A 26,248-nucleotide genomic window follows, 5' to 3' on the forward strand; every position below is an offset into this window, starting at 1 on the left:
TTCTCTATCATTAAGAGTCTCTTATGGTTTGTTTTCCTCTCTCCTTTTCCCCCCTCCCATATGTTCATCTGTTTTATTTCTTAAATTCCACACATGAGTGAAATCATATGGTATTTGTCTTTCTTTGACTGACTTATTTCACTTAGCGTAATACACTCTAGCTCCATCCACATCATTGCAAATGGCAAGATTTCATTCTTTTTGATGGCTGAGTAATAGTCCATTATATATACACACCACATCTTTTTCCATTCATCAGTTGATGGACATTTGGGCTCTCTCCATAATTTGGCTATTGTTGATAGTGCTGCTATAAACATCGGGATGCATGTACCCCTTTGAATCTGTACTTTTGTATCTTTTGGGTAAATACCTAGTAGTGCAATTGCTGGATCATAGGATAGTTCTATTTTTAACTCTTTGAGGAATGTCCATACTGTTCTCCCGAGTGGCTGCACCAGTTTGCATTCCCACCAACAGTGTAAGAGGGTTCCCACATCCTTGCCAACACCTGTTGTTTCTTGTGTTGTTAATTTTAGCCATTCTGACAGGTGTGAGGTAGTATCTCATTGTGGTTTTGATTTGTATTTCCCTGATGATGAGTGATGATGAGTGATGTTGACCAGACACTCATTTCATGTGTCTGGATGTCTTCTTTGGAAAAGTATCTACTCATGTCTTCTGCCCATTTCTTAATTGTTTATAGACTGACTGATTTAACTCTCTCAACAGGACAATCATCTATCTCTCCTTGGTGTATGTGCTTGGCCATGTGGTCAAGTCCTTGGGTGCCTTACCAATAATAGGGGGACAAATGGTACACACGTGAGTAAAATCATGGAATAAATTAAACCACTGTTCTTCCATTAGACAGGTAAATGTCTCACACATTCGTTACAGGTGATTTTCTGTTTTCTTACCAGAGATGTCCCTTTATTTTCAACCTATTGTTTTATTACCAAAGTGGTTGGGAAAAAAAGTATTTTATGACCAGTTGAACTCTTTCCTACTTTATCTGTCCTCATTTGTTTTTATTAAATACTTGGAGACTTGTAGAATGCCTAGCTAGTATCTTTTTCATAAAAACTCATCATATGCTTGAAGATAATTATTAAAACCTCATGTCCCCCATATTTCCTCACCTATTCACCTACCCATGCATCTGTACTTTGCTAGGATTAAAAAATGTGCATAATATTTCCTTATAACACATTGTAGAAGTCCTGTTCAAAGCTTGGATTATTTCCATTTATGTGTAGTTCCATATATTCCAGTTACTCTGTTCCTCTTTACTTAAGCTATTGATGTTTATTGTGCCAGAAGCATTTGATACATTCTGATAGTTGATTCGGTAAGTAGAGAGGATTACAGTTGTTCAAGAAGTAGATCGTTTATATTCATGTTTATAATGTGGCTACACATGTATTTATCCAATGAGTTAAGAATTTTAAATTTTAATAAATATTAGATGCCTCCTTTTCAGTGTCCCATCAAAAATTAGTGACAATTCTTCTTTTAATTACAATGAATTTTACCATTTTGTTCTGTGGTTAGTTAGGGTATGTGGGGTAGGTGTTTATAAGGTCCTTCTACTGGTGTATCCCTTAAATTAAGACAAGATTGAGAACCAGTGATTTAACTTTGGAGTTCCTTCAGTATCTGCTTCTATCTATTGCACACAAAGGGTAAATGGACCATCAGGGACAAAACCTTCCCAAGCAAAGTATACTTTCTGGCAGAGGCCAGAAAGTCATTAAGATTGTAAGTGTCCCTGAGTCTGTCTGAGGAGTGAAGGAAGATGGAAACGTGAAGAAATGTGAAGGGGGTCTTTGTCCTTGTGCACATTTTTTTCTCCTGTATATCTATATCCAATTTCTGCAGTTGTGTTTAGTATCAATATGGTTAGTATCCTTGCCTCTCCATTTCAGAGTCCTATCATTGGTTGGCCTGAGTCTAATAGCTTTGGGGACAGGAGGTATCAAGCCCTGCGTGGCGGCTTTTGGTGGAGACCAGTTTGAAGAAAAACATGTAAGAATCGTGTTATTTCTGTGATTTCAAGAATGTAGAGCAGGCATTAAAAATGTACCTGCCAGGTAGCTGTTTGCCAAGATTGAAGTAATCCACAGGTCAGGAGTTCTGTTCAGTGCTGGGTACTGGTCATTAATAGAGGGAAACATTGGAAGATGTTCAAAAGAAAGTGACCAGCGTGGTGAATGGCCTAAGACACATCTTATGAAGAAAGGTTGAAGGAATTGAAGAATTCAGCCTGTATAAGATAAGAATTAAAGAAAATATTATAGCTGTCTATAGATATTGGAAGGATGTCAGTAATTAAACCAGAACTAGGAGTGAAAGCTATAAGAAGTTTTTTGCTCAATGGAAGGAAAAACTTCAAATAGAGTTTGAAGTAGTGAGTTTACCCTCTCTTGAGGTATTTCAGAAGAAACTTGGTAGGTGCTTCGGGGATGGGAGATGATGAGCAGTGTAGAGATGATTTAAGCATCTCTGGCTGAGATCCTGTGAAAGGGAAAATGATTGTTCAGAATAAAACAGAATGAGATTTTATAGATGAACTTGTCTGGATGATCATTCCCTCTTTCCTAAATACTTTCCACTATTAATGGGGGAGGGAGGACCCAGTATGAATAAGCTAAAAATGGGCCTGTATGAGGAAACTGTGACACGTAGGCAAGGAAAAGAGTCTATTCTTATTTTTTTTATTATGTTATGTTTATCACCATACATTACATCATTAGTTTTTGATGTAGTGTTCCATGATTCATTGTTTGCGTATAACACCCAGTGCTCCATGCAGTACGTGCCCTCCTTAATACCCATCACCAGGCTAACCCATCCCCCCACCCCCTCCCCTCTAGAACCCTCAGTTTGTTTCTCAGAGTCCATAGTCTCTCATGGTTCGTCTCCCCCTCCAATTTCCCCCCCTAATTTTTCCCTTCCTGCTATCTTCTTTTTTTTTTTTAAACATATAATGTATTATTTGTTTCAGGGGTACAGGTCTGTGATTCATCAGTCTTACACAATTCACAGCGCTCACCATAGCACATACCCTCCCCAATGTCTATCACCCAGCCACCCCATCGCTCCCACCCCCCACCACTCCAGCAACCCTCAGTTTGTTTCCTGAGATTAAGAATTCAGAAAGAGTCTATTCTTAAGTAGGCAACATTTCTGGTTTCCTCTCTTTTGCTCTCAGTTTTCTTTTTTGCCTGTCTTCATGTGTTATTCCCTAATCTGTAGCTATTTCTCATGTTTCTGGTTTTTCTCTCTCTGTTCTTTCTCTGTGTCCTGCTTCTTGTGTTTCTCCTACCCTTCAGACCATCTGAATTATTATTTTATATTCTTTATCTGTCTGGGGTACCATAGATCATAATTGCTTGCTGACTTTGGAGAAATACCGACCTTTGGCAGCCTTTGGGATTCTATGCACAATGAACTGTACAAATAGGTGAGTGGAATAGGTTGAAAAGGGGACCAGAGGAGGAAGCAAACACACTGTGAATAGTAAATAAGGAAGGACAGATTATTCTATTGTGTCAGGAAAAGACCTGTGGTGCAGGAATGAGACATAATGAATAAAACATCAGCAACTTTATCTTAAAGTTGCTTCATTTGGTAACTGCTCCACAAAGACATTTCAGTAATAAGACAAACCCACCTCCAAGTTTCCACCAACAACTTCTAAGCTCACGGATTTCATTTTATACTCTTTGGTAGACTTCCTGTAAGCATTAGGTGAACTACCTTGCTTAATCAACAGTTTAATCCACTGTCCTGTGTTCTAGTGCTATTCCTAGCACACATTCCACAATATCTATTATTTAACTCAATCATTCACTTAATTAATTCAGTCAATAAACATGTGTTGAGTCTTTAATATATGTCAGGTGCTATGCTAGGTAGTAGGGATTACAGAAATGAGTAAGATATGATTTCTGCTCTAAAGGAACTCTCAGCCTCCTGAAAGAGACATTTAATGCAAAGAAATTAATATTAGAATAGACATGTATAGGGCAGAAGTGGCATAGTGTATAGGATGATCATTTTTGCCTAGGAGGGGTATAAGAGCGTTAAAGATGCTGGTACTGGGATTTGAAAGATGGGTAAATGTTTGGGTTATGTGTTAAAATATCTAACCTGATTTTCAGATAGCATGGCGGCAATATCTGAATCTGTTTCTGTGTATGTACCTCCAGCTTAGTCTGAACATAGGGTGGATTTGGAGCTGGGAGGCCCATTGCACTGATGATTTGTCCTGGTTTGGTTTTTTGTTTTGTTTTGTTTTTTTTCAGGCAGAAGAACGGACTAGATACTTCTCTGTCTTCTACCTCTCCATCAATGCAGGGAGCCTGATTTCTACATTTATCACACCCATGCTGAGAGGTTAGGATCTTTTCTGAGGGACTTGTATAAGGTTTTCCTCTGGCCAGTCAAAAATCTTTTCAAGGCTTCCTGATGTCCATCCTCTCTTTTTACAAGGGTTTAAAAATCAGATAATTTTTTAAAATCTTGATTTGTCTGACCCTAAAGAAGGATTATGAATTAGGTGATGGGAGGAAAGAGGATGGCTGTCTATGACCTTATAAACCTGAGCTTGCAGAATAGAGCCTCAAACATCAAAGACTCAAGATTCAGGGTTACTTTTTTTTTTTTTTTTTTTTTTTAGGAGATGTGCAGTGTTTTGGGGAAGACTGCTATGCATTGGCTTTTGGAGTTCCAGGATTACTTATGGTGATAGCTCTTGGTGAGTGCACTGGACAGGGGAAATTAATAACCACTGATGCCTGCTGATGAGAAACATCATCTAAGCCATTTAATTCAATCCTCACACTAACCCTATTAGGTAAGTGTTATTGTAGGAATTTTCTCTAGACAGTGGAGATAAATTAACTGAATGAAGTCAGAAACCAAAGGAAGGAAGGAAGGAAAAAAGGAAGGAAGGAAGGAAAGGGAAGGAAAAGAAGAGAAAAGAAAAGCGAAAAGAAAAAAAAGAGAAAAGAAAACATACCCAAGGTTACACAACTAAGAACTTTCCTAGAGAGCTTTTAAAAAGACTGATCCCTCTGCCCCATATGGGAGCAATTAAGTCAGTATCTCTGCAGGATGGGGCCTAGGTATCTATAATTTTTTAAATACTTAGGTGATTCTAATGTGTAGTCAAGGCTGAGATCCACTGCTCTACACTAAAATATGTAAGGAAGCAAGGAAGATAATTAATCCTTTCTCTCAAACTAGCTTATTTCATCTGAGAGTTATTTATCTGGTAATTGGAAAACATTTTTAATTCTTTTTTTTAAAGATTTTTAAAAATTTATTTATCTGTCAGAGAGAGAGAGAGAAAGAGCACAAGCAGGGAGAGCAGCAGGCAGAGGGAGAAGCAGGCTCCCTGCTGAGCAAGGAGCCTGATGCAGGACTCTATCCCAGGACCCTAGGATCATGACCCAAGCCAAAGGCAGACACTTAACTGACTAAGCCACCCAGGTGTCCCTTAATTCTTTTAAAGTAGCTTCTAGGTTTAGCTGTTTCTGCCCTGCTCTTCAGTGCTCCCAAGGAGTTTTCTCTTAATCAAAGAGAATAAGGGGAGTTGTATAAGCAGGTGGAAACCAATGTAGCTTAGATCAAGTGCATTCTGTTTACCACTGACAACGCAGTAAAGGAAGAGGAAAGAGGGTGTGTGCGTTGTTTAGTTTACACAGTCTAAGGGGAAACTTGGACGTGATTGTTCCTAATCATTGACCTGGAAACCTGTTCTCACTCTGAACCTTTGGGTTGCACCCCCCCTGGAAGATATCCAGTCCAAACACATAAAGAGCTCAGTAGAGGAAGAAAGAGCCCAGAGACTCAAAGTCCAGTCCTGATTATTTTCTATCAGGAGGCGGTTAATAGTAACGGTCAGATTCTAATTCCAATTCCAAGTTAGTTTATGTGTTATTCCAGGAAAGCTGTGATAATACATTCCCTGCTTCCTTCTTCCATTGAAGCCAAACATTTTCCCAAATATTGTCCTGGTTTTCTACTTATTAGTGCCGTGTCTCCTCTGGATCATGGCACAATAATATTAACATATTGTAGCAATTATGAAGATCAAAAGAGGTGCTATAAGTGAAATGTTTTATAAACTATGAAATGTTAAATAAGTGTTAGTTGCCATTATTAGTCAGCAGCTTCGGTTTTCTGTATACCAATAAATAACAATTCTCTGGCCTTTCACAATAATTTAATTTAATTTCATCTATATTTTTCATTCATTGATTCAACACACATTTATTTAATGAACTTTCATGTGTCAAATCCTATGCTAGCTATTGGGGTCACACTGGTGAATTAGAGAGCCACAGAGTTTATGCTTTCAAAAACTTACATAGTCCAGCAGGAAAAAGGCTACAGACACAGTAAAAAAGAATTTGTAATATAGTATGATCAGTGTCACAACTGGGGAAGTACAGAGAAAGCTATGGGAGCACACAGAGGGGATGTCTGACTAAAACACGAAGATCAGAAAAGGTTTGCCTAAAGAAGTGGTATCTAAGGTGAGACCTAAAGGATTAGCAGCAATTAATCTAAGAAGACAGGATACCTGTAAGACAAGAAAGTGAGACATAATAGTGACATATCTGAAGGCCTTAAGGGAATTCAGATTGCCCCAGGTATAAAGGAGAAAGATAAAGAGGAGAAACTGACAGAAATCACGTAATGAAGGACCTTTTAAGTCATTAAGGAATTAGAACTTTATCTGGAGTAGGGAGCTACAAAAGGATTCTGAATAGGAGTGATTGTTAGATTTTTATTTTTCATTGGTGTCTCTGACTATAACGTAGAGAAAGAATGGATTAAGGGTGAGGCAAGGATATTATTTATCTTGATTACTGAATTTTTGGCATTCTTTAAAATTTTTGTGCTCAGGGTGAGTGCCTCACTCAGCTCAGACTAGTCTCAGCCCTGGTAGAATTGACAAAACTTGATATGTGATTGGATATGTGCAGTGATGGAGAAAATAAGTCAACATTGAATGTAGGGTTCTGACTTGAGCAACTAGGTAGATAGTGGGATCATCATCCTAATGAATTTAGTTTGGGACATGTTACATATTAGATGTCCTTGAAACATTTATCGAACATTTATCTGGAAATACAGGTTTCGAGCTCAGAAGAAATGTTTGGGCTGTAGATAAAGATCTGGAGCTATTAGTGTATGGATAGCAATTAAGCCATGAAAATAGATGAAATAACTAAGAGATAATTAAGAGTAAAGTAAAAAGAGGGCTAGAATAGGACCCTGAGGAATACCAGCATTAAAAAGATAGGTAAAGAGGGGGGGACCTGGGTGGCTCAGTCAGTTAAGCATCCGACTTTTGATCTTAGCTCAGGTTTTGATCTCAGGGTCGTAAGTTCAAGCCCCATGTTGGGTTCCACGCTGGACATGGAGCCTACTAAAAAGAAAAGATAGGCGAAGAGGAGAAGCCCACAAATGAGACTAAGAAGGAATGGCCAAATTGGTAGGAGTTCTAAGGGAATTGTTCAGAGTAACAAATGTTACTGAGTAGGAAAGTGAGATCAGGGAGAAAAATGTCCATTGAATAGAGCAACAAGAAAGTCACTGATGTGGTGAATGTCAGTTATGGTAGATTGGTGAAGATTCAAGACTGATTAGAATAGAGTAGGAAGTGAATAAGAGGTAAGAAAGGGAAAATGATGTGTATAGCTGAATGTGACATGGAGTCAAGAGAGGATGGTAGGCATGCTTGAATATTATTAGGAAGACTCCAGTAGAGAAAGAGGTTGATGGTGCAAGAAAAAGACAGTATAATCAGTATGAAAATGCACATGGCAGAATTACCTTTGTACAGAGGAGGAACATTACCTTCAACTAACTGGAGGGAGAAGAGGATAGGTGTGGATACAGGAGTTAATAGATTTGGTGGCAGGAAGTTGAGACAATTTCCACTCGAGGGCTTCTGTTTTCTTTGTGAAGTAGGGGGCAATATCCTCTACAGCAAGGAAGAACTAGTGGGGAAACTTAAGGTTCCCACTCCTCTTCTTTAGTTAAGTGGCCTTTGACATTTAAGTGTGATCTTATCCAGTTTATCACCTGGCCTTCCTTTTATCACTTCCACTGTCCCCTCCACTATTGAGATTTCCAGATCATTCTTAATTTCAGGAGCAATCTATTTCCCCTCCAAAATCTTCCTCTTGTCTAGATACCTTTTTATCTGCCCACTTGTCTCCCAGGATTAGCACCCTTTCTCTTAACTATTTTTTTCTGTCAACAATAAGAAGGCTGTGGTAGGTAAAGGGTGCTATTTGGAGAAGCTTTGGAGAAACTGAGAGGATGAATAAAGAAATAGCGGTAAAGTGAGTATGAGAGGACTAGAGAATTTAGAAAGTTAAGGTAAGGAAAAGTAAGGAGATTCAGGCATTCTGGTGTGTAAAGGTACTGAAAAGTCCTACTGGTCACTGACAAAGACATCTTTGGTAGAAGACCTACTAGAGGGACAGCTTGCTGGAGTTGGGAAATCCATTAAGGAGGGAAGTACATCCGGGATTGTACCAAGATAGTCTTCCTGCTGATTTTAGTTAATAAACTTAAAAACAATAATATTTATTATTTCATAATTTCAATTCAGAATTGAATTTCAATTCAATCAATTTCAGAAAATTCTAAAAATAATATCGTCTAATGCTGGTAATTTGGAAAATAGAAAAATTAGAAAATAAAATTCACTTATAATTAGCTGTGGAGGTGTGGTTAAAGAATATGAGGTAAGGAAAAGAGAATGAACTCAAGTACAATAATGGTACAGAATAGAATTTCTTGTAGGAATGATGAATAGTGGTTAGAATGTAGAATACCTAATGGAAAATAATGAAACATAAAGTGGGAAGCAGTAGATTGAGGTGAGCTCCACAGGGCCACATCTTTTTTTATCATTAGTCCTGGTAGTGTTTAGCACAGTGTTTAATGCAAGAATGAGTGAATGAGATGCTTTATGGTGGTTAAGAGCATAGATTTTTGAGTCAGACAGACCTCAGGTCAAAAATGCAATTTCTGGCATTTTTTAGCTGTGTAATCTGCACAAATTGCTTAATTTCTTTTATCTTCAATGTCCTCAATAAAATGCAGAGAGTAGTACATATTTTTTCAGGTGAAATCAGTTAATGTATATAAAATGCTTAACACTTTACATATAATAATAAACCTTCAAAGATGGTTAATGATAATAATAATCATCAGGATAATATGAATTTGGGAAGGCCTTTCATGCCAGGAGTTTGGGCTTTTTAGGTAGGTCCTGGAAGGAAGGTTTTAATTTGGCATCGGATAAGAGAAGGAAGATAACAGGGATTGAGAAACTAGTTGCTAGACATTTTAATAATCCAGGGCAGAGGTCATGAGGTCCTAAACACGAATTATAGTAATAGTAAAGCAAAAGAAAGGCAGATGGGAACTACATTGAAGAAAGTCTCAATGAAAAGTTGGTAAAATATCAAATGTAAACGTGGGGAAAGAAGAGAGTTCCATTTCTGTGATAGAGGAAAGTCTCAACGGATTACTTCCCTAACAACTGACCATTTTATTCTTCTCTTGGCTCCCATAATTTGTATAATTCCAAAAGTCAGGAAGCTTAAATCAGTCCCCTCCCTTTAAAAGATTTGCCAGTCACTCCTACACTTCAGCAGCCTGTCCTTAGCACTGACATACTGAATGTGCTAAAGGAGAAGCTAAGAACCTTGTTTTTGTATCACCTGCAGTTGTGTTTGCAATGGGAAGCAAAATATACAGAAAACCACCTCCTGAAGGAAACATAGTGACTCAAGTTGCCAAATGTATCTGGGTAAGTCTGAATTATTTACCTGCCTTTTTCAATCAATGGGAAAGAGATGCTATGCTGAGCTTAAAGGCCTTCAAACATGGGTATTCATTTTTTCCAATGACCGCTGTTCTACCTCTGTACCTTTTGGCAAACTGAGATTAATCCATCTTCCTCTGTGCCTCTACTCAACCATTAAGTAAAATAATAATAATAATAATAATAATAATAATAATAATAATAATGTAACCATTTTTTTAAATTGGCAGAAATCTTCTGAAATGTGTATATGTTATATATGTTGCCAACAGGATGTAGGGATAGATAAAATTATATCTGAAATATTCTGAAATTCAATGTCTGATGAAATCAAAGGGTTGGAGTAAGTCAAAGTATGTGTGTCTGAGGGAAGGGATAATGAATTAGAATGGTTTCTTTTTGTCTCTCCTCTGGTATCTATGCTCTGCCCTAGTTTGCTATTTCCAACCGTTTCAACAACCGCTCTGGGGACATTCCAAAGCGACAACACTGGCTGGATTGGGCAGCTGAGAAATACCCTGTAAGTTGGAACTACAGAAATATCTTACACCTCCATGGAAATTTTCCTAAGTCCAAACTGATTCCCTCTTGCTGCATTTGACTCTTCTCTTACTGTTCTGGCACATTTCTGCTCTAAGCAAGAAAACCAAGTTTAAGCAATTCAGCCTGTTCCTTCTTCCCCTTTCTTGCAGAAGCAGCTCATTATGGATGTGAAGGCACTGACCAGGGTACTATTCCTTTATATCCCATTGCCCATGTTCTGGGCTCTTTTGGATCAGCAGGTAAGAACAGTTCTTTTGAAGGCTACCCCTTCTTCCAACCCCTTTCCTCTCACAGGAAAGAGATTTCTCATAATCGCGTCTGTCTGCCGTAGGGCTCACGATGGACTTTGCAAGCCACCAGGATGAATGGGAATTTGGTGAGAAAAGATTTTCCAGAGAAATCTATTCTTTTATTCATAATAAATAAATTTCCTTTTTTAAGGAAAAACGATTTGTGTTTTTTGCCTGAAAACTGACTTAAGATCAGAAGAGAGGTGTCTTTAACATGAAGGTACTGAGTAGGCAAAATTTTAAAAAGCTACTCTAGAAATAAAAAACAGAATCTTATCTTTAGAAATCAGAAATATCAGGATGGAAAGGTTTCAGTGTGTACAGGGAAGTATTGAGAAGATAGTAAATGAAGTGATCCAGACGTGGGATAGAGATTGTTTGCTCCCCTCAGCCTTTCTGGGGTACAGGGCTCAGGATGGACTGCTGCTACTACTACACATGTAGCTCCGTCTCCAGGCAGGGAGAATGTGGAGGACCTCGAAGTGCAATATTTTGTGCATGGATAAGGAACGGGAAAGTTGCAAACATTATTTTCTGTTTTTCTAATCTCCATTCTTTGGCAAACGCAAAGTTTCATCTCTGCTCTCAATTGTTCTACTTAGATTATTGTATTGTTTTTCTACTATCTCAGTGGTGAAGAAGGCAGGGTGGAATGATGCCAGGATTTCATTAACCAGTCCATTTGGAGGCTGTCAAATATAAGTTTACTTTTCCCCTTTCTCTTATTGCCCAGGATTTACTATGGTTGTTCTCTTGTTGACCCTCTGGGGAGAACAACTCTGGAAACACTATGTGTTAGTGGAAGTCTTCACCCTAACCATGATGTCTTGTGTTACACATTACCACCTACAACTGCAGTGACTGAAATTAACAAAAACACACTGACCCTATTCTCTTGCAAGAAAAAAAATATTCTCCCTTAGGCCTACCTGCCTTCAGCAAACATAGCCTGAAGCCATTCCCAGTCTGTTTCCCCAAATACCCTTAAAAGCACAATGTGGCCCTGAACCAAAGACCTTGTGGATTTTATCTTTTGTGTCTCACCTGCTAATTAGCAATTTTTTTTTTTTTTTTTAAAAAGAGAGAGCACAAGCGGTGGGGAGGGGCAGAGGGAGAAGGAGAGAGAGAATCTCAAGCAGGCTCCACACTCATCACGGAAATTAGCAGTATTTTTGATCTAAGCTTGTCTTTAGCCACTGTATAAATGTAATTTGTTATAATGTTTCAGGGTTTTTTTGTGCTTCAGCCCGACCAGATGCAGGTAGGAGATTTCTCTATACTCATGGGGATTTATGGCTTTCCTCATCTATACTTCTATCTGAAATATTAGGATTACCAACCATAATTGGACATTTGTTTCCTTGTATGCTGAGGGTTAAAGATAGGGATGAAAATATTCTCCTTGAGCCCCACACTTCTCTTTCACACCCACTTTTAAATAAGCAGCTCCTGCCCAACTCCAAGGAGGGTGAATTTTGAGCTCACAGGAAAAGTATAAGCATTGGATTTTTTTTCCATGTTAAGGTAGTATCTTGGAAATATTGTCCAAGAAAGTGTAAGGCTTTGTTGTGTGAGTAACGAAGTCAGAATCTCAGTTTATTGGTGACTCCCAGTTCTTTTTTTAACCCTTGTTTAATCCCCAATTCTTCCTTCTCTCCTTTTCTGCATGACATTTTCCCTTTGGCTGTGGAACAGGAGAAGATAAGTGAAAATGAGGGGGAAGAACTCCTAACTGATTGACAGAAAAATGGGTTCAGAATGAAACTGATTCTGTAGGATATTTAGAAGCTGAGGTGCTATGCAGGGGAAATTAGAGTCCTGGGTGTAAAGGGACTGAGAGATGTGGAATCATTCTGTACTTAGTATGATGAAAGTATGTTTGACTGTTAGAGTGCACACAAGCAAATGAGAGCACATGCTTACACTAAAGATAGAAGAACACTTTGTAACTAATCCTTTTTACCATGGTATTACAGGTACTAAATCCCCTTCTGGTTCTTATCTTCATCCCATTGTTTGATCTTGTCATTTATCGTCTGGTTTCCAAATGTGGAATTAACTTCTCGTAAGTGCTCACTATGCCTTTGTTGCTCAGACTGACTTAATTTTTGCTCAGCTTGATAAAGATTCAATGTCAGCACTTTCTACGTTGTATTATTTGTTTTGGCGCATCATTTTTCTGCTTCTGTGTATCCAAGATAAACTAAATGCCTATTGGTACTGGAGGATGGGAATTAGATCTAACTAATTCTCATTATAGAGAGTCCAAGCCGTTCCTGCAGACTTAACTGTGTGATGTTGAAGGGGTAGATCTAAGTTTCACGGAAAGTCAAAAGTATGTGAGAATAGGCTCCTAAGTCAACTTGTTGCTTTGTTCCTGAATGTTGCCTCTTCAAAGTCTAAATCCTATGATGACAGTTAATCCCTTTAAATCTTTTATTGTCCATATGCAACAAAGTGGGGACCTGGTAAGAGCAGAAATAGGTTGTCCCTAATTACTGTTTTTCTCCCATTCTAAATAGAAGCACCAGGTGTTGTATGGAACTGTTGACTCACTATATTGTACACCTGAAGCTAATATTACACTATGTTAATTAACTGGAATATAAATAAAAACTTAAAGAAAAAGAAGCGTTATTCTTTGTAAATTTGACAGAGGAGGGTTTCAAGTCTCCTCTATTCCTGATTTAATAGCAATTTCTTTTTGATGGCCACATTACGATATTCAAATGGCCTTTTGTCATTTACTCATTAGCTGAGCAGATATTACTGAGTTCAGCAGCAATGCCATGCAAATATAACAGCACAAATGAGTGCTGAAAGAGTTCACTGTTTAGTAAGGGAGGTAGAACACATGCAAGGATAATTATTACCCACCGTGAAATATGTTAAGTGCAGCAAGAAGGGAAGCAAAGTGCCAGGGAATTATAGAGAAAGAAGAGAGTCCTTGCTGCCAGAGTCAAGAAAGACTTATGGAGGAGAAGAAAATGGGATAATAATGTATAGTGCATGGCATATGGTAAATGTCCAATAAATCTGGCTGCATTACTATTATTTTTTGGTATGATGATGTAATGGATAGAAAGACCATCAAAAACAGAAGTTGAGGTGGGAAAATGTGGTGAATTAACAGAGAACTGTTCAGTGTGATGAGTAGAGGAAGAAAGCTGTGTGAAGGGGAGAAGTAGCTGGGATCAAATCAGGAAAGGTCTTTAATGGTAGGCTTAGAGGGTTTCAATTTTAGCCTTTACAGTCTAAAGTTTCCATATAATTGTCTCTCCCTTTCCTCTGCAGATCGCTTAGGAAAATGGCTGTTGGTATGATCCTAGCAAGCCTGGCATTTGCAGTTGCTGCAGCTGTAGAGATAAAAATTAATGTGAGTTCAATAAATCTTAAGATCCATGAGGGCAAGACCATATCTTTGTTCACTCTTCTGCTTTGTTCAATCCTGATTGCCTGGGATCTAGCACAGAACCTGTTTTAAGGAAGATGCATCATAACTATCTGTGGTAAATGAGTAGATACGGGGTAGAACAGCAATGCAAAATGAGGCCCACCTCCCACCTAAGTGATTCAGAGTGTATTGTCAAGGAATTCCCAAACACTAATATCTAAGCTATCTCGTCGTCTCTTTGGGAGGACAGGCTTTTGAATATTTGGCAGATCGAATAGCCATTGGGGAATGACGTATGAGATCACAACTGAGTCAAAAAGCATGGAGTTTTGTCATGTAGCATCAGTGCTTGCTGCACTGAGCTGGTGTTTCCCTCTGCAAACTGCCTTCAGAGTTTTCTAAGCCAAATGCCCTTGAGAGGGAGAAAACTGTGTCCTCCTGACTAGATGGACTAGGATGTCAGAGGTAGGACTGAGATATGTGTTCTCACTGTATCGGAAGGTTTGTTGGTAATTCTGACATGTGTTCTCTGTCCTAAGAGAATGACCTCACTGCAGCCCGGTCCCCAAGAGATTTTCCTGAAAGCCTTGAATCTGGCAGATGATGAGGTGAAGGTGACAGTACTGGGAGATGAAAACAATACTCTGTTGGAAGAGTCTATCAGATCCTTTCAGGTGAGATATGGACTTGAATAATTTAGAAACACATTCAGATTATGCGACAAGGTGACAGCATAATATAGTGGTTAGAAGCACGCACTTGTAGAGTCAAAGTGTCCCCAGTCCAATTCCTGGTTCTGCCATTCCCTAGCTATAAGACCCTGAACAAGTTATTTTATCTCTCAACCTCAGTTTCAGCAACTGTAAAATGGCAATAATTTTTATGCCATGAGCTGTTGTAAGGATAAGTATTATATGTAAAGCACTTAGCATAGTGTCAGGGACATTGTAAGGTCTCAGTAGGTTGTAATTTGTATTGTTATTTCAAACTGCCCCCTAATATCACATCCTCTGGAAGGATTTGGCTTGCATATTTTCACTACTATTATTTACATATTCTGAAATATTTGTATTTTTTAAAGATTTATTTATTTATTTGAGAGAGAGAGAGCATGAGCGGGAGGGGCGGAAGGAGAGGGAGAGAGAATCTCAAGCAGACTCCATGCCGAGTGCAGACCCTGATGCGGGGCTCGATCTCACAACTCTGAGATCACAACCTGAGCTGAAACCAAGAGTCAGATGCTTAACCAATTGCACCACCCGGGTGCCCCTGAAATATTTATTTTAAAATATTATTTTTAACAATAAAAGTAATGTACATCTATTGTTGAAAATTGGAGAGTGTATGGAAAGACATAAAAACCACCTATAATTCCATCACCCAGAGATGATCAGTCAGCATATTGATATACACAAATAAACTAATTTCTAAAAAGTAGTCAAACTCTATATGCGGTATTGAACTTTTTTTTCTTAACATTAATCATGTCATTAAGCATCCTTCTGTGTCCTTAGATAATTTGAGAACATGATTTTAATGGACATATGATATTCCATTTTATGGATATATCATAGTTTATTGAAGCATTTCCTTATAGGTATTTAAGTTTTTATTATTAATATACATAATGCTATAAAGAACATCCTTACTCGTAAATCCTTATGCATGCCTCTAATTACTCTTGTATGGTGTATTCCTAAAAACAGAATTGCTAGGTTAAAGGGCAAAGTTGAAAGTATCTGATGAGCTCACCCACCCTGGGATTCTATGAGACAGTGATGCCTATGATAGGGTAGAATGTGATGTGACAGTTTCTTCATTCTACAGAAGATGCCACGCTATGCCCAGCTCCACCTAAAGACAAAAAGCCAGGATTTCCACTTCTACCTAAAATATCACAATCTGTCTGTCTATACTAAGCATTCTATGGAGGAGAAGAACTGGTACAGTCTGATCATTCTAGAAGATGGAAAAAACATTTCCAGCATGATGGTAAGTTGAGGAGTAGCCTTAGGGTCCAAATTGTTATCTGAGTTTGACCAGCTCATCAATACCTTACCGAAGATATGCCTGATGATCAGATTTTCTGATTATCAGATTTTCTGATTATCAGTTCCTTCTTGTCAGCTGTAACTGATTTTTACTTTCCTCCATTATAGGTGAAGGATGAAGAAAACAAAACAACCAATGGGATGACAGCCGTAAGGTTTGGTTGTCAAGGAGACCCAAGGCCATTCTGTTTTGAATCTTGGTCTCTTCTGATCTGTGACGCTTCAGATAAAGCAGCCTCACATTCTACTTGTCTTATACATGGATTCTCTCTTCTATAATATCAAGGGCATTGGTGTCAGAGGCATTTTCCAGAAAAATTAAGGGCATATAGGCTTGCTTTCCCATGTGTATTAAAAAGATGCCCCTGTATGTGTATACGCTCCCTGTGCTCTGATGCACACATCCCTTTCTGTTGAATTTTATCCACTTATTTTGCTCTCAGGAGAATAATTGAGTACTTCCATCTCTGTGACCACTAGAGAAAAATTTAGAAGTGAGCAGATAATCCTCCCTTCATGGTTGGTAGTTGAATATCTCTTATTGTTACTGTGTTTTTAAAGTATAGTTTTACGATAAACCTGTAGAGACACCATGGTGTAGTAAAGGTAACACCTTTGGAGTCAAAAACTTGGTTTTGAATCCAGATAAGGCTGAAAGTCATGTCAGACGGCTAAAGAAAGTTACAGAGATGGAGCCCCCAAGAGGTCACCTGCTCTCTGTAGCAGAAAATCAGGCATGAAATAGAGAGGTGCTCGTGCCTATGGCCATCAAGATTAGGTGGTTGCTGTTGAGACCAGCACTTTAGAGGAGAACTTCTAATGAAATGTCTGAACTTTGCTGAAGGGTGGAACAGTCATAATAATTTGCTTTTGAATATGCTTTAGAAAAAGTAAACAGTTCAAAATAAGTAAGACAATAGTGAGGATAGGACTTCCCTGGGGGAGAGAGCCAGAAGAACCACAGGAGCTCCCAGAAGGGGTAAAAGGAAATCTCTAGATCAGTGCAGGATTATCTAAAGTGCAGGAATCAACATTAGGGGTTCTAGAGGAAACTGCCCTTCTTATCTTGTGGGCCAGAGATTAGTACAAAAGCTATCAAAATACCAAAACCCATACTGAGGAAACAGTTTAGGAATCCAGGTTCAGGACACTTTAAAAGATCATTCTGGAAGTGTCCAGGATTGTCTGCAGATTCCAAAATTATAACTCAACCTACTATGGGCTGGGAGTCTGAGTTTTGTATAAGTCAAATCAGACTTTTTATAAAAGGATACAGTATCAGTTTATATAAATTCTAGTATATATATTTATACATATACATAATTATTTTTCTTAGTGAAGTCTCAACTGATGAATCCCACCATTATAAAAGGGAAAGAAATTGGATGCACCTAAGCTGGATTAGTGAGGAGACTCAGACTGCCATGGGTGATCATGATAGTGTCCATCCTGGCTAGAGATGACATGAGGGTGTGGCAGATGGAAAACTAAAGCCTCAGGAAAGATAAAGTTAAGGATAACTAAGACTACTGATTATTTCTTACATGTGAGTTAATTTATTCATCCACTTAACAATATATAACATGGACTTTTGTGTGCCAAAAACTGTTCTAGGCACTGGGGATGTAGTGGTAAACAGGTGTCCCTGTTTGTGAAGGTTTGTCTGATGTGTAACAATGTCTCTACCCTTAGGTTTGTTAATACTTTACATAAAGAAGTCAACATCTCCCTGGGTACCGATATCTCCCTCCGTGTTGGTGAAGACTATGGTGTGTCTGCTTACACAACTGTACATAGTGGAGAGTAAGAGCATTACCCTTGTGGACACTTTACTTTTATCAACAACTGCTTTTTAAATGTTTTCTTTGCATATAGGTGAGGGGATTAGGTATATCTCAGCTAATTTTGAGTATACTCAGGTTCACTCTTTTACACTGTTCCACTAATTCAGAAGACTTGGAGGAGAAAAATTCATAAGAATTAAATGAAAAGACTTAGGGCCTGAGATCCACAAAAGAAGATGGTTTGTGCCTTCTATATTTTGGTATAAGATTTAAAAAAATACCTGATAGGCAATGAAGCGCTCAGATCAGTGACAGAAAAACCTGGCATAAAAATAATTCACTCCTAGAGACTTCTCTTCAAAGAGAAATGGTGGCTTTTCTGCTTGACTCACCCTGAGTAGAGAGATGAGATCAGTCTTTCCCCTGGAGATGGGAGTGCTTTTCTAGGCTGTGGTGTTTATTCTAACCAAAATTGTCCTGTTCCAGATACCCTGCGGTACATTGTAGAACAGAAGATAAGGACTTTTCACTGAATATAGGTCTGCTAGACCCTCGTACAGCTTATCTGTTTGTTATTATTAATGTAAGTAGCTCATGGCCACCCCTACTCTCTCCTTCCATATAACTGTATCTATATTTATATCTATATATCTATATCTGGATCTGAATTTATCCTGCGATCACATACTTATTTCTAGTGTAAAGTGATAGGTTCTATCATGACTTTAGAAAGCCTACTAAGGTCTCTAGAAGGTATGTTAAAAGAGATAACATTGGCAGCAGGCATATAATAGAAATATAGAATGATATAATATGTGGCCCTTTATGTCTGGATTCTTTCATTTGGCATATTTTTCAAGGTTCATTCATGTTGAGGCATGTATCAGTGCTTCATTTCTTGTTACTACCAAATAATATTCTATTGTATAGATGTAACACATTTTATTCGTCAATTCATCAGTTAATGGACATTTGGGTTGTTTTTACCTTTTCACTATTATAAATAATGTTGTTATGAACATCATGTACAACTTTTTGTGTGGCCATATATTTTCACCTCTCTTGGGTATATATCTAGGAGTGGAATTGCTGGGTCACATGGTAGTTCTATGTTTAAACATTTGAGGAACCACTAGGAGAATTCCATCTTACATTCCCACCAATAGTGTATGAGGGTTGCAATTTTTTCACATCTTCACCAATACTTGTTTTTCTGTTTTGTTTTTGTTTTTTTATAGCTATCCTAGTAGGTGTGAAATTGTAGTTCATTGTAGTTTTGATATGTATTTTCATAATGGCTACTGATGTTGAGCATCTTTTCATGTGCTTATTGGCCGTTTGCATACCTGCTTTGGACAAATGTCTATTCAGATCCTTTGCTAAATTTCTAATTGGGTTCTTTATTATTGAGTTGTAAGCATTCTTTATTTATTTTAGATATGTCTGTTATCAAATATATGATTTAAAAATATTTCCCTGTTCAATAGGTTATTTTTTTAACTTTCTTGATGTTGTCCATTGAAGCACTAACGTTTTTAATTTTTATGATGTTCGATTTATCTATTTTTCTTTGGTTGGTTGTGCTTTTGATGTCATATCTAAGAAACCATTGCCTAATCCAAAGTGATGAGGTTTTGTGCCTATGTTTTCTTCTAAGAGCTTTATAGTTTTAGCTCTTATATTTAGGTCTTTAATCCATTTTGAGTTAATTTTTGCATATGATGTGAATTAGGGGGTTAACTTTATTCTTTTATATGTGAATATTCAGTTGTCCCAGCACAGTTTGTTGAAAAGACTGTTCTTCTCCCATTAAATGGCCTTGGTACTCTTGTAAAAAATCCGTTGACCATGTGAGGGTTTAATTCTAGATTCTCAGTTCTATTCCATTGATCTATATGTCTGTTCTTGTGCCAGTACCACACTGTCTTGATTGTTGTTACTTTGTAGAAAATTTCAAAATCAGGAAGTATAGGTCCTTCAACTTTATTCTTCATTTTCAAGATTGGTTTGGCTACTCTGGGCCCCAGGGATTTCCATATAAATTTTTGGATCAGCTTAGAATCAGAAGCCAGCTGGGTTTTGATAGGGATTGCATTTAATCTGTAGGTGATTTTGAGGAATATTGCTATCTTAACAATATTAAGTCTTCTGATCAATGAACATGAGATCTCTTTCCATTTATTTAGGTTTTTTTAACATCAAATTTTTTTCAACAATGTAGTTATTAGAGTATAGGTTTTACATTTAAATTTGTTTAAATTTGTTTGTAAGCATTTTATTTTTTATGATACTATTGGGGTTTTTTGGTTGTTTTTGTTTTAGAGAGGGAGAGAGAGAGAGCATGGGGAGGGGCAGGGGGGCGGGGGGAGAGAGAGAGAGAAAGAATCTTAAACAGGCTCCATGCCCAGCCCAGTGCAGAGCTGGACATGGGGCTGGATCTTACAACCCTGAGATCATGACCTGAGCCGAAATCGAGAGTTGGACACTTAACCAACTGAGCCACCCAGGTGTCCCATGATGCTGCTGTTAATGGAATCATTTTTCTAATTTCAATTTCAGATTGTTCATTGCAAGTGTGTAGAAAAACCAATTGATTTTGTATGTTGATCTTGTATCCTGTAATCTTACTGAATTCATTTATTAGTTCTAATAGTTTTTTTAGTGGATCCCTTAGGACTTTCTACATACAAGACCATGTCATCTATATAGAGATAGCTTTACTTCTTCCTTTTCAATATGGATGCATTTTATCTCTTTTTCTTGACTACTTGCCGGGACTTGAACCTCCAATACAATGTTGAATAGAAGTAGTGAGAGCAGACATTCTCCTGGGGGGGGGGGGGGAGGAAGAAGTAATTAGTCTTTTATCATTAAGTATGTTAACTGTGGGTTTTTCATATATGTCATTTATTTTTTCTTATTTTATTTAAATTCAATTAATTAACATATTGTATCATTAGTTTCAGATGTAGAGTTCAATTATTCATCAACTGCATATAACAACCACTGCTCATTACATCACATGCCCTCCTTAATGCCCATAGACGTCAGTTAGTAGGTTAAGTTCCCTTCTATCCCTAGTTTGTTGAAGTTTTTGTTTGTTTTTTACCATGAAGGGGGGTTGAATTTTGTTAAATGTTTTTTCTATGTCTATTGAGATACTTATGTGGTTTTTGTCCTTTATGCTATTGATATGGTATATTACCTTAATTAATGTTCAGATGATAAAACAACCTCGTAGTAGTTTTCCAGGGCTGCTGTAACAAGGTACCACAAGTGGAGTGCCTTAAAAACAGAAGTTTATTGTTTTACAGTCATGAATGCAAGAAGTCCAAGACCAGGGTGTTGGTAGGGTTGGTTCCTTCTGAGGGCTGTGAAGAAGAATCTTTTCCATGCTTATAGTGGTTTTCTGGCAACATTTGGTATTCCTTGATGTGTAGAAGAATCACCCAAATCTCTGCCTTCATCTTCATATGGACTTCTTCTTGTATGCTTGAGTGTGTCCAATTTTCTTCTTTTTTACCAAGATACCAGTTATATTGAATTAGGGCCCACCCTAATGCCCCCATTTTAACATGACTAATTATATCTGCAACAACCCTGTATCCAAATAAGTTCATATTCTCAGTTAGGACTCAGTTAAGGTTAGGACTTCAACATACGAGTTTTAAGGGGACACAATTCAACCCATTACACTTGTATTCCTGTTGTTATTCCACTTATCATTTGTTCTGTCTTTTGTATGATACTCAGGATAGAAGTCCTATATATTGTTTCTGAATGCCAGGATCTAATAAGCATTTAGAGTAGAGATCATAAATTGGAGCCCGGGGGCCCAGTTTTTTCCATAGTCCTGTTTTGTTTGGCCTGCACACTACTGACAAAAGTAATAATAATCATTAGTAATTGACAATATTAAAATTCAGGAGATTTCACCTAAGAAGCTGGGTTCTTAACGTTTCTTAAAAACAAAATCAGAAGATTTAATAACAGGTATTACCATGTCAGTTGGCTGGTGCTGTAGTAGCTCTATACTTTAGATGGGGCCTGTGCTATCCACTTTACCACAGCCCCCATCATTCCCATTCAGCCTCCTTTATTTTCTTAATTATCTGCCCGTGGGTATTTGAGTATGTGACCTTGATTTAGAAGCTCAGGTCATGGTCTCCCCTTAGCCTAAGAAAACGCAAACATGTGCCTGTGTATTGTTCACAATATCAACTGAAGCAAAATGTACCTTCCTATTTTGAACCCAATGGCCCTTTGACTCAGAGAATCAAGGACATTTGGATACCAGAGCCTTTTGATCTTGACATTTCAACTGCCATTTTAATCACATAATATTTTAAATATTACACCCACTACCCAATAATGGTTTCACTCCAAGAAATACATATAATTTTAGAATTTTTATCCTATTAAAACAAATATTAGTAGATATAGCCTATATAAAATAAAACCAACCATAGCTAAAAACCTGCATAGTAAAAGTACTTCTAGACAAAGAAATAAAGATTAATCATGTATATATGGTAAGATAGGCAACAAAAAAATTGACCCTGAAAAAGTTCTTTTTGACCAAAATTCTACAGAAAAATTGCCTTTTTTTCTTTTTCTTTTTTTTTTAAGATTTTATTTATTTATTTGACAAAGAGAGACACAGCGAGAGAGGGAGCACAAGCAGGGGGAGTGGGAGAGGGAGAAGCAGGCTTCCCACGGAGCAGGGAGCCTGATGCGGGGCTCAATCCCAGGATCCTGGGATCATGACCTGAGCCGAAGGTAGACGCTTGTCGACTGAGCCACCCAGGCACCCCAAAAATTGCCCTTTTGACATAATTTAAATGTGTAAGATTTGACTTCAAAAATGATGGCCAATAAATAGAATTTAAAATAGCAGGCAGCATTTGATACAGATTTTTCAAAATTGATCAATAAAATCTTTAAGGTTTACCAAGAAAATAATTCATTTTGATAAAAGTAATTTTATTAAAATAAAAATTTTAATGGAAAATGTTAAAAACAGTTTAATTGCACTTACATAGAAAACTGGACAAGGAATTAAACTTTTCTCAAGAATGTGCTTTCTGAAAATTCATTGTGTTTGTATAATTCAGATGCCATTTTATATTTAAAAGGTTGGCCAGGATCAAAATACCTATAGGTCAAACAATGGAAATCCAAACTACAATATCAAAATATTCTGCCATTGAAGGACTCAGTCAATAATGGTATCTGAGTGACTGAAGCCAGGTAAGTGAGTGCAGTGTTACCAAAAGGAATTTCAAAAAACTGAAATTGTATAGAATTTGCTCAATCTCTTGAAGGATGAAAATACAAAGAGGGGATCGATATAATATCACAGAATGCTGTAGATCAGAATATTTACTTGAGACTGCTGATAAGCCCATCTCTTTTCCTCACTAAGAGCACCAACCATGATCCTCAGGCCTGGAAAATGGAAGACATTCCCACCAACAGACTGTCCATTGCATGGCAGCTACCACAATATGCCCTGGTTACAGCTGGGGAGGTCATGTTCTCTGTCACAGGACTTGAGTTTTCTTATTCTCAGGTAGGTTTTTGCAAGTGGAAAGTGGAGGTGGATATATTGCTCAGGGAAGAATGAATTTTAATCCTCGCACTGCCTTAAATAGGTATGTGATCCTGGCCAAGACCTCTATATTCTTTGGTCTTAGATTTCTTATATATGACCCTGAACAGAGTCATCTTGACTCCCAGGATCATGGCAGTGCAGCATAGTAACTGATGCTGTTTGGGGTCTAGGAAAGCGTACTTTAAGAATAAGGATGGTGGAGTCAAATTGCCCATGTTCAAATTTTGATTGTACAACTTATCCTGTAAACTTGAGCAAGTTAATTATCTCTCTAATGCTATTTTTCTTTATGTGTAAAGTAAGAATACTGATAGAATTTATCTCTTAGGGTATAATAAAGATTATATGATATCATGAATTAAATATTCAATTAAGAGGTCCATCTTATTATTACTGTTAACATTATTATCACCCCTTGAATCAACATGTTAGCTGAAGTCGGAGGGGGGAGGAGTTCAGATTTGGAAACTTTTGTGGGAAAAGTTTTCTGGATAGATGGTGTTAGGGAGTTTGTTTACTCACAAACCTGTGTTCTCTTTAGGCTCCCGCTAGCATGAAATCTGTACTCCAGGCGGCCTGGTTGTTAACAGTCGCAGTTGGGAATATCATCGTGCTTGTTGTGGCTCAGTTCAGTGGCCTGGTACAGGTATGGATCTGATGGAAGCCGGAGTTTGTGTCTACCCAAGATTTCCCTTCCAAGTTCCTTTCCTTCCTCTTACCCCACCCCTTCGCCCACCACATTCCCCACTCAGGGCTGTGTGTAAGATGGGTTAGATATAAACAGACTTTGCCAGGAAAATGGACATATAAGAGTGGCAGTAATGGCCACCATTGGCCATATGAGGAGAGGCCAGTGAAGCCATTCTTCTTTTACCAAACTTCTGCCTACATTGATGACCCTGAGTCAGTCTGCTCCCTAGTTCTCATCCTATGAAGATCCATTTAAAGTTTCTTCATATTCTTCTCTTATATTTATTTCTTCCTGCAGTGGGCTGAATTCATTTTGTTTTCCTGTCTCCTGCTGGTGGTCTGCCTGATCTTCTCCATCATGGGCTACTATTATGTTCCTATAAAGCCAGAGGATTTACAGGAGCCAGCAGATAAGCAGATTCCCCCTACCCAAGGGAACATGATCAACCTGGAGACCAAGAAGACAAAGCTCTAATGGCTCCCCGGACTCTTCCCAGACCCCAATTCTGGGCTTTGGTCTTGGTCATCACCCATCCTAAGGCATTTTTTTTCTCCTATTTGGTTAGGGAAGAGAAGTAGCATTGTATCTGAGCTGATCTCCTCCACTTTTCTCTCATGATAGAGGCAGTTCTAGGACTGGATATTCCAATACATTAAAGAGCAAGTCCCCTGAGACTCTATATCTTCCCATTAATTACTAAACTCTGTAAACATTGTGTAGTATTCCTGAAGCAGGCCTAGCATTTCTAAATGGCCATTAAAAACACAAATGTGTAATTGAAATTAGTCTCTGGGGTTATGCAAAGTTATGTGGGAATCCCTTTACTTGCCATTTAGAACTGATGACTCCACTTTTTAAGGGATTGATTCAGGGGTAAAATTGCAGAATTACAGAAATGGTATTTCAAGTTTCTTCATAAGCAACATAATTGTACTATTCACTAGGACCTCAAGAATTGGTATTTATGGTGCAATCTGGTTCAGGGTCTGGCCTGTCAGCTATCCAGGTTTGATAAGACCTTAGTAAAGTTTTCAGTCCAGGTAGTAGGAAACAAATGACATTTTATTAATACACAGAAGTATTTTATCTACTAACCCAAACATCCCTTTCTTCATACTGATAGATCTTTGGGAAACAAATTGAAGTATAAATTGTAGAAATCCTGTTCAGTCTTCTTTAGTACACATTTTTCTTAGGGACTACAATGTTTCAGCTGGATTATGCCTTCCTGTGGACAGTTTTATGGATACTAATTATAGTTTTCCAACCATGCATTTTCAATGTTATTGGGACAGCTTTTTATTATTATTACATCATTTCTTGCTTATTGTAACAGATATTTAATAACAACAATATTTTTATAAATCCAACTTCCTTTTTTTATTATTACCCTATTCAGCCTCAAAGTAGTTGGTCTGTTTTGGTAAGTTTTTCCTATTTTATTTTTACCATAACTTTAATTTATTTTTCCAAGTTTTTATTATACTTCCAGTTAGTTAACATACAGTGTAATATTAGTTTCAGGTGTACAATTTATTTATTTATCACTTACCTACAACACCCAGTGCTCATCACAAATGCACTCCTTAATCCCTATAACCTTTTTATTTATTTTTATTGTTTTAAAGATTTTATTTATTTATTTGACAGAGAGAGACACAGCAAGAGAGGGAACACAAGCAGGGGGAGTGGGAGAAGGAGAAGCAGGCTTCCCGACGAGCAGGGAGCCTGATGTGGGGCTCGATCCCAGGACCCTGGATCATGACCTGAGCCAAAGGCAGACACTTAATGACTGAGCCACCCAGGTGCTCCCCCCCATCACCTTTTTAACCCATCCTCCTGCCCACCTCCCCTCTGGTAACCATCAGTTTGTTCTTTATAGTTAAGAGTATGTTTTTTGGATTGCCTCTCTTTCCTGCTCACCATATTCATTTGTTTTGTTTCTTAAATTCCACATATGAGTGAAATCATATGGTATTTGTCTTTCTCTGACTGACTTATTTCGCTTAGCATAAT

General features: G+C 37.8%; 1 protein-coding gene across 2 annotated transcripts in view; it reads left to right on the forward strand.

Annotated features, from left to right (window-relative positions):
- SLC15A2 (solute carrier family 15 member 2) overlaps positions 1-25,014 on the forward strand; it is a 31,817-nt gene extending 6,803 nt beyond the window's left edge. The window contains exons 4-22 of one of the 2 annotated variants that reach the window (XM_036093730.2): positions 733-825; positions 1,929-2,028; positions 4,311-4,401; positions 4,685-4,762; positions 9,768-9,850; positions 10,299-10,385; positions 10,558-10,647; positions 10,740-10,784; positions 11,927-11,959; positions 12,675-12,763; positions 13,993-14,074; positions 14,632-14,766; positions 15,920-16,084; positions 16,252-16,343; positions 17,836-17,946; positions 18,414-18,510; positions 23,353-23,499; positions 24,083-24,187; positions 24,530-25,014. In XM_036093730.2, coding sequence (XP_035949623.1) covers positions 733-825; positions 1,929-2,028; positions 4,311-4,401; positions 4,685-4,762; positions 9,768-9,850; positions 10,299-10,385; positions 10,558-10,647; positions 10,740-10,784; positions 11,927-11,959; positions 12,675-12,763; positions 13,993-14,074; positions 14,632-14,766; positions 15,920-16,084; positions 16,252-16,343; positions 17,836-17,946; positions 18,414-18,510; positions 23,353-23,499; positions 24,083-24,187; positions 24,530-24,706 — 1,900 coding nt within the window. In that variant the 3' untranslated portion in view covers positions 24,707-25,014. The remainder of the gene's footprint in view (positions 1-732; positions 826-1,928; positions 2,029-4,310; positions 4,402-4,684; positions 4,763-9,767; positions 9,851-10,298; positions 10,386-10,557; positions 10,648-10,739; positions 10,785-11,926; positions 11,960-12,674; positions 12,764-13,992; positions 14,075-14,631; positions 14,767-15,919; positions 16,085-16,251; positions 16,344-17,835; positions 17,947-18,413; positions 18,511-23,352; positions 23,500-24,082; positions 24,188-24,529) is intronic. The other variant, XM_036093731.2, reaches the window with a different exon arrangement.
- Positions 25,015-26,248: the final 1,234 nt, after the last annotated feature.

Source organism: Halichoerus grypus, chromosome 1, assembly GCF_964656455.1.
Source record: "Halichoerus grypus chromosome 1, mHalGry1.hap1.1, whole genome shotgun sequence".
NCBI classification, from domain to species: domain Eukaryota; kingdom Metazoa; phylum Chordata; class Mammalia; order Carnivora; family Phocidae; genus Halichoerus; species Halichoerus grypus.